At 36.9% G+C, this 9370-nt stretch overlaps 1 protein-coding gene across 11 annotated transcripts in view; it reads right to left on the bottom strand.

Moving 5' to 3' along the window:
* Positions 1-904: 904 nt before the first annotated feature.
* NFIB (nuclear factor I B) overlaps positions 905-9370 on the bottom strand; it is a 455016-nt gene continuing 446550 nt past the window's right edge. For all 11 annotated transcript variants that reach the window (XM_075595945.1, XM_075596019.1, XM_075595955.1 and 8 more), the window contains one exon: positions 905-8075. In XM_075595945.1, coding sequence (XP_075452060.1) covers positions 7946-8075 — 130 coding nt within the window. In that variant the 3' untranslated portion in view covers positions 905-7945. The remainder of the gene's footprint in view (positions 8076-9370) is intronic.

Below are 9370 nucleotides of genomic sequence, written 5' to 3'. Positions count from 1 at the left end.
CTCAGTAATCTAACATCTAATAGTGTGGGTCTGTCAAAAGTATGACTACAAAATGTCCACAAGAAAGTGGTAGAGCCTCTACGGATGGGTAACATCATGCAACCTAAGTACAGTAGGTGCATAGTTGACATTAGAAAGCAAAGCCACGTGCATGTTAGTTAGTATCCATTTAGGGATTAACTGTAATAAGCTTAGTTAATATAGAAGATGATGCATTGACCTTCGAGTTTTTGCTGTAATGCACACCACTCATCTCAAGAACAGCTTTTATTTTTGGTACCCTCTGATGGTTTCAGTCTTTTGAATAGTTTTTTGGCATATTAGTGTATTTTATCCTTTCTGAGATACCATGCTTAGAAAAAGAAGGATCTCAGGAATGGGTAAATAAAACCCTACCAGTTAGCCAACGAATACCTGAGACCAAACAAAAATATTAATAACTCAATTTTTGGGAGTGTTAAAAAAGTGTTTATGCTTTAAAGGACTCGGCACAAGCTGAATAACAAAAAACAAATGTATCTAATCTAAATAATTCGATTAGCTGTAGAATATATGTTAATACAATATTATAATAGTCTGAAATAATGAATATCACTCAGAATATTCATGGGTGTTGTTTATCAGGTCATACATAATGCTGCAAATGCTAAAGTAATGTGTTTTGCATCTCTTCAGTGCCGAGTCTACAGATGGCAGTAATTTACGTCAGCCGCAAGGAACCTGCAGAACTTACATTGTTTTATTAATGTTAAGAATCCTGCGTCAAGATACAATTTTGTTTAATAAAAAAAAAGCCCACTCTGATAATGTAGCAAACAGTGCCACTTTACAATTTGCGTAATTGACTTCACCTTGGCAAATGCCTGAAAAGTTCTAAACGGAATAAAAACACATGAAAGCAGTGTTTGTAGCATAGCTCATTTTATTGTTTAAACAGTTTTTGCATAGGAAATATATCCACTTCCAGTAATTGACTGCAGTATGAGCAGCTGCTAGCAGTATAGGCTGGATATAACAGTAACAATCACATTAAGTCAAGCTTGATTTACACCAGTTTAAAACTTGTGGCAATTTGGAGTTCATTTGTTACTTGCAATGAAATTACCCAAAAGAGCTTAATTATTCAACAACCTGACATGTTAAACCCTTAGCTTTATTTCCTAGCTCAGCCCTCTACCAGAGGCACAAGTTCAGATAACTATAGACCAGTGATACTCAACCCATGAGTGAAGCTACATTGCACTATTCAAGGCTCTCAGTGACACAAGGAAATGCAAAGTGTGCATCCCTGCTCCAGAGGCCAGCGACACAATGATATGCAGCAGTGAAGGATTTAACACAGCACAGAACAAAAAAACAACATCCTAAATGCCAAGCTTTAAACAAATAATAATTTGAATGTGGTGCTTTGAGACATGGGTTAATGCTCAAGAGATGTCTAGGTGACAAAGATTGAGTACCACTGATAACGACAAAAGTGTCCTATTACTAAACAAACTACAAAGATGGGGCAGGCAATTGCTTTCCAGGAGGAAAACATCAGCATACATGCCCTGTATCAAGGGGTAAGAGGGTATGCCAAAAGTTTTAAAACGGTTCAACCCTGGTGTGTAGCTAGCAAGCAATAAACTGACTACTAGTCACCTACAGTTGTACTAAATGTATCTAAAGAAACACACAGTCCTACAAAAGGTTGTTCTCAGAGAAATATCATTGATATGGGGGTAACGTGTTCCCAGGCTTCTAAAAAGTCCTATATGACAAGCGCAAATAAACAGCTTGATGAAGAAGACCTCATCTGATGCAGCTTTTTCAGAAGCCCAGTCCCGGGACTGAGTTACCCCCTCACATTCTACATGGTGTAGAGTTTGTTTATTTGTGAAGAAGAAAATGCTATCTGAAACATATTTACAACTGAACTCAACAGAGACTGTGAAATTGAACAGGCACTGCTAACTTATTTTGAGTTTTTTGGTAAACATTTTGCTGGTTTTTTTTCTCTCTCGTTTTGCATCAACTTGTATCAGTCCGTGCAACTTCAATGCCCTCAATGAAGAATGCATAATAAGCCATACTTCTTTAAAAAAAAAATTTAAAAAAAACTTCCTTCCACATTAAGAGATACATTTGCCACATCAGTCCCTGTAGCAGAGTTTCAAAACCATTCTTTAAAAAATAAAGTACTACAAACACCAGCTTTAGTATCACCAGCTGACGTTGCTTTCCAATCATGAACGCTATTTTTATTGGTACTTTACCATGCAATAGAAGTAACAAAGAAGGCTTAGTCCAGCAACATGGAAGCTAGTGGCACTGAAGCTCCTTATTTCACAAATTCAACATACATTTGAATTGCAACACACAGATATTTCTAAAGAGTAATAACTATTGAACCATTTTTATTATAGAAAAACTACTTACAACCATTGAAGGAAAAAAATTGCAACAAAAATACGTACAAATTGACCGTCTCCAGCTAGTTCTCTTGTCCCCCTTTAAGTATTAAAAATGTGACCAACAGAGCTGTGGCATTGAAACAATACAAAGAGTTGTCATGGCAATAGGTTTGGCTGATGCAAAGGTCATTGTGAAGGGTCAAAGGACAAAACCAGTGGTCAATGTTATGCTCCAACTGCAGTGCCCTGACACGCCCACACAATTAGGTTGTGGAAAAGGGGAAAAAAAATACAAGGGAAACTAGCAGAAAGTGCAATTCTGAAGGACACCGTTTTTAGTTCCTTCAATATAAATGGAGTACAATGTTCAGTTGTGAATTTTGCTTAGCCTGCACATTTAAATCTTTTTCTATGGAATCTCAATTAAAAAAAAAAAAGTCCAAAAAGCATGCAGCTGGTTAATGTGAACAAAAGACCTTGACAAGAACATGTAAACTATATTGGATGTCATGCTTGGGGCATAACTGCCAGCAACATTATAGAGCTGTTTCATTAACCATGAATACTGTACACTGAATATGGGAAAACTTTCTACAGCCTTTTCAATCTCACACAACACTCTTCATTCTATGGAGGGGACTCCCACATTGAGGTGGTGACTCATTTCCACATTCCAAAAGGGACCGACTTGGAAACTCCTTATCTGAGAGCCCCCATCTGGCTTTTGTTTTTCACCAACCTAAGTTTGAGTAAAGGTAAAGAAAAGTGGGTAGTGTCACTGATGAATATGTCCTATACAATCTCTTTTTTATTAAGTCCTTGTGAAGCTACAAGTTGCAAATCCAAAATTATGCTCCCTGAGGACATGGTTTATGTGAGACTTGACGAGAACTGTTTTAAGTTCTTTGCTTTCTCCTGAATGCTCTGTGAACCTAATTTTAAATACCAACATGTAACAATCACATCATTCTTTTTGCTAGAGGACATATATACTAATAATAAGACAGTGTTGCTTCCAACATTCTGAAATGCTCCAAAAACCAACTTTTCAAATACTAAATACAACAAAATAACCTTCATAAAATATAACTTTTCTCCATTTACATTTTTTTTTTTAAATGATTAGCCACCTATACTTTTCAAGTACAGGTATTTCTGAAACAATCCCTAACATGGACAGCATTTTTTTTTTTTTTTTTTTACTTTTTCTTTTGCTAATACATAAATTAAGAAACCGGAGAGTTTTAACCCAAGTCCAGTTCCTAAACAAGTCATATTCTTGTTTACTTTAAAAAAAAAATGGAAATAAAATATATTCCCATTGCAAATGCTAAAAAGGTAGCTTTACAAACGAGGGCACGTTTAATTCAACGAAACTCTTAACAAAACTATACAGTGTACAAATAACTGTCTATAAGGTTCATTACAAAGACCCTCACTTCTCGCTACTTACAGCTTCACAGATTCATTCACAGATTTTTTCGAGCTGCCCATCTGAACATTACCCCATAGCCGTATTGCTAGAATTCATGATTTGTTTTATTTATTTTTTGCCAATTGTTCGTTTTCCCCTCTCTTCAGCGAAGCCTAAAAATGTCACTCCAGGGGAAACGCACATCAGGGGCAATGCCAAAGAGGCCAGGACTGCAAAGCAACTTTATAAGAGTCAGTGCACATAAGATGGGGTCGCTTGGTCAAGTTATAATATGTATCCCAAAGGAGAGGGAAAACAGGCACTAGATTTCTGTTATCATTGTCATCATCCAGATGTAATGAGACTTGAAGAACTATTTTCCTCTCTTTCAAATATATATTTTTTAAAAAATGAATTGTCGCAGAGTAATACCACAGTGGCCCCGCAAAAGTAAAAAAAAAAAAAGTAAAACCCAAAGCAAGCCATTAAGGATACTACTTGTTTTTTCGCTCTGTGTCTAGTTATAATGCACTTTTAGCAAAGTTTGCGGCCGATTTAAAGGATTCATATTAATAAACTGATTTATTAATAGACTTAGCAAATGCTACAATTCCCTGAAATCTGACACAGATTTAAAGTACGTAGATCCAGTGCAGAAATTAAACTAATTGCAGAATTTTAGTGTGTGCGGCAGTGCTAGAGCCTTGATAAATAATCCCAATGTGAATCTGCCTAAAAACATCCAACAAGACGTTATGTGTAAGAGTAGAGGGATGTGGTACATTTTAAGAGATTTTGTCCTGTTATATTCCTCTATGTTCATTGCTCTGGACAATAGGCCAGGAATAAGTAAGAATTTTATGACTACTTGGACATAAGGATCATTTTCATTGCAGTGGATCACACAAGTTCATATTTGTGTTGGTTTTGTCCTGCTGTGCTATTCAACAATCTGAGAGATTCGCCTGAGTGGATGAATCAAATGGAGTTACCACATAATCCCAGTGGATATGTATTCATTAATAAATGATGGGCAGCGAGAACAATAATAAAATTAATTGTATAAGGACGTGGTCAGCAGGGTTCCACAATAGCGCTGCCATGTTTCAGTTACATGTTATTTAACTGATGAATTAACTCACACCGGGGAATTGCAAAATCATATTAAACAAGCCGTATTTTATGATAAATGGATACCATCATTGTGTGTAGGACAAAGAATATGGGGAACGTGGGATCGTTTATATATTCTCTCAGGAATTTAAAATCTTGCAGAGTAAAATTGAAATACAGGGAATTAGGAAAAGTAGAAAGGATAGTCCACATTGGAAGCAATGCAAATGTAGCAAATAAGGCTGTGACAAAAAGGCAATATGTTGGCCTAATGTAGCTCTTCTTATTATACCCGATTGTCTGCAGTGGTCATTCCATAAAGTACAGTAGTTCTTACAGTGTGATGTTACATTGAATGGTTGATGTCAGGCGATAACATGTACTAGGTCTTAGTGAGTAACTTTATTATTAAAAAGGATAGTGTATCGTTCTAGAGCAGCCAGTTGAAGCTGGCAAACACAAGAGCACAGCATTTAATCACTACATTGCTGGTGGGGCCTGAAATCAATGTTCTGCTGTTCAACCCAGAGCTTCAAAGCTTCAATAATACAAATGAATGTGAGACATTCTGTTTGGGGTGAGAAAGTCTGAATGATGTAGAGGAAATGAAGAACACTGTGGATAATTCTCATTTTGAAACAAAAGTCAACAGCAACATTACTTCAAGTCAAGTTCACGTCTAGCACAATCCAGTATTTAGAAGGGCAATCCAGAAATGAAGAGTTCAGCTTGCACCCTAGTTAGGAAGTTTTGAGTATTTATTTGTTTTTAAATAGGAAATCTATTTGATTCTCTGTTACATTAGGCAGAGGGAGTCACTTTGCAGCCATGGTCACTCTATGGGCATACTGCTTTAAAGCAGCCTTGTAAAGAGCTTAAAAATCCTCCCGCCCACCCATAATATATATATATATATCTATATATATATAGATATATATAAAAACAAAATTCCATCTCCATGTCAGTACACAAAAGGACCTCATCACACTGCAAAATAGCAGTACCCACTTTGGTCAATTGAAAAAAAAAAAGCATACCTTATTCTTGTATTTTTTTTTTGTTAATTTCTTATTTTTTTTTAATCTGCAAAATTACCTAGAATAACCAAATACAGCTAAAAGCACTACCTACATAGGCAAAACTTGGTATTGCATAATTTGTAAAAATGTCAACCCCATACCTGCCCCCCTCCCGCCTTCCCCTTATTAATTGGAAGATGAAAAACATGAAAGGTTAATAGAAAAAACACCAAAAATACTGAAAATATTGCTGGTTGATTACAATTCTTTAAGCGGCAACTATACACAGCCATGATATGCTTTATAAATGTGAGAAGGTATAACTGTTTAAAAAATCCAGGATGTCACATAATTTTTCTTCTTCCTCTGGAGTACAAAATATTTTGTCATAAAAATGGTAAAGATTTAAAATGATAATAAATGCAGCAAAACAAGTGTAGTGATGTCACTTTTTATAATTCAAGGCAAGGCACGTCATGTGGACATTATATTTTCGTGCAAATTAGAATTACTGGAAAGTGTATTTAATTACTATTATTATTGATTTTATTCCCCCTTTCTTTTAAGAGTTAGAGAGGCTTAATTGTGTCTGGTCATGCGCGGTACACATCCAACGTCAGAATGCGGTGTGTTTAAAGAGCAAATGATAGAGAGCGCGCCATGCAAGTTTCAGCACAGTTTGAACGCCAGGTTTCAGCAGAGTAGCATTTTTATATGTGGCTATCCGTATATTTTGCTGCTGCCATTTCAGCTTTGCAAACTGCTCGCTTGAATCTTACATTTACATGCGCTGTCTCTATCCTGTCACTAGTGCTGACTCCCGCCCCCTTTCCCCCCTCCCCTCCCCCCACCGATGCAACCGGTAATTATAAATAAATAAAATGCTTGGCTCCAAAGTGGCAGCCTCACCAATATAAGTGCTACGTGTCCGTTTAGTTTCTTTCTCTCAAATACATGATTTGTCTGGATTTGCCGCTTTTTTTTTCTTTTTCAATAGCCCTCACACGCTGAGGGGATAAAATACATTTGTTTCAAATTTATTTAACCTGTCAGTGCAGGAGGGAGCCTGTAACACATGAAAAACCGTAGGTTATCTCTGGCACTGAACAGGTTCTAGCTTTTCCAGGCCCTACTGTTTAGAGTCTGAGGGCTAAAGGACTCATTCTAATTATGCCCCATTAAGTACTTAATTCTTTAATAGCACTTGCCTCTACATTATTCTTTTGTGGGCATGTGTTTGATTTACTCTGCTCTTACATGAGCTGCTAACTCAGTACAAGCAGAGAGGCAATTCATTTCAGTAAGAACATGATGAATACGACTCCTGTCACATCTCAAATTAGTTAGCACGCTAAAATAGACGTGAGCTGTAACGCCAGTGGTTCTCGTACTTCTCTTCCCGACTGATATCAGTGACTAAAAGGTTACATCATTCATATATTTTTTTTCCTTCTTTACATGCTGTAAAAAAATGGCAACCATTATAAACAAGTAGATTTCTGGTCGGGCCGGGCCCTGTGGCCTTTTGCAGCTCTGTTGCTGCCTCACAGCCTTTGTTTTGTGAGAAAACTGGGAATAGTGTTCCCATGCGTAAACAACAAGACTAAAACCAAACAGGACTAGCTTATCATGCAATTATTAAGGCATCTAGAAAAGTCATTTCAAATATATTGTCGTGGAGAAAGAGCGCCTATTTCCCAGCGGACATCAGATAACAAAGGCTAGTTTAGCAGGAGTTGCGTTCTACCCATCCGTGAAAGATATTAGCCACCCTTTCAGTGTCACGACTGCTTCGGCCTTAACCCCTTAGGTGTCGGCAAGGCCTGCAACATATTGCTCTGCAATGCGTCACAGGTCCGGCAAGCACTGAAAAGGTTAAAGGAATCAGTGATTGTTAAGTGCTGCAAATGCTGGTCAGTTAATCTTCTTTCTTAAGTTTTTTTTTTTTTCTTTTTTGTTTGTCCTGTCTTCATTTCTTCACTTGGTTCAGTTTTTCCCCCCCCTCAGTTGCTCGTTTCTGCTTGCAGAAAGGGTTCTCCGATGATATTTAGTCCATAATTTTGGACATTACTTTGCAGGATTGGTGTCCTGTTTGATACTTGGAAAGGAACCAAACTAGCCCAGGTACCAGGACTGCAAAAGAAAGAAAACAGAAGCAAGTTGAATATTTACAGTCAGTTATTATTGAGTCCCTTTCACCCCATATAAAAAAAATCATTATCCAACCTCAATTTCAACCAAAGAGCTAACTACCTGTTTTCATGTATTTATGATGTTCAGCCTTCATCAAAAGTTACATTCTTTTTCTCCTTAAAGGGGTTACGTATTAAACTCGGATAGTACCGATCGGGACACTATTCAACAGAAACTCCCATTTACTTCAGTGAGAGTTTCTGTGCGATAGATTCCCAATGAGCATTATCAAGGTTTAATGAATAACGATCTGAGGGGCACATGCATCCAGTGACAGTGTGGGTTATTGAACATGTTGCGGTGGTAATGGGAGATTGACTTAATGGGAGGTAATATGGAAATGATAACCTGTACCAGCACTTGATGCATGCGCCTCTGAGAGTCAAATACCTTAATCATACACTCGCTTAACTGCATCAAGACAACAAAGTACTGTACATGATTGCTATATTAAATATAAGTTAGTGACTGCTCAAATGTTCAAAGTGTCTTGTGAATACTAACGAATGTTGCTCTGATCATTCTGTTGTGAAGCATCTAAATGGTTTGTCTGCATATTCTGTAATTAAGATAGTGATGTAAATAATATACAGACAGAATTTTGTATACGTATTTAATTTCAATGCACCCGAACAGAAAAGGAGAATATTTGTCAAATTAGGTCTCAAATACTTTAAAAAATAAATAAATCCTAGTTCTCAAAGACAAACTGTAGTAAGTGTTTACAGAATAAAATAATAGTCCTGCACACGTGTGTACCTTTATTACAGCTATACCCACTTATAAGAATGATCAGAGCAAGTTATTTTTTTTACCAATTGCATAGCTCTATCTGTATATTATTATCAATGTACACTATTCATATGTGAGTCAATGCAAATATATCAATCACCTTTGTGTGTTCCGTGTAAAAATGTATAACTCTGCCTCTGTAACTCATCACGCTGAGGGATTGATATTACTGAATATAAACTCAAGTGATTGTGTATTTTGCAACACAGCCCACTGAATGCACAATGAATCAAGGAGGCTAACATTGAACAAACCGAAGTCGAGTATGAAAGGGTTAGGTGGTTATAGCCCAGAGTGGCAGTGGAAGAGTGAGAACGTTGTTAGAGCGTGCTGTGAATAGAGATGATGGAGTATTTTGGGGTTGGTATAAAACTTGGTGCATTTCTCCACATTCAATAGGCCTGCAGACAGCGAGGGATATATTACACAACTCAGGGAAAATA

This window comes from Ascaphus truei, chromosome 1 (assembly GCF_040206685.1).
Source record: "Ascaphus truei isolate aAscTru1 chromosome 1, aAscTru1.hap1, whole genome shotgun sequence".
Lineage (NCBI taxonomy): Eukaryota > Metazoa > Chordata > Amphibia > Anura > Ascaphidae > Ascaphus > Ascaphus truei.
Note: the sequence above shows the minus strand (reverse complement) of the source record. Positions and strands in the feature narration are given on the sequence as shown.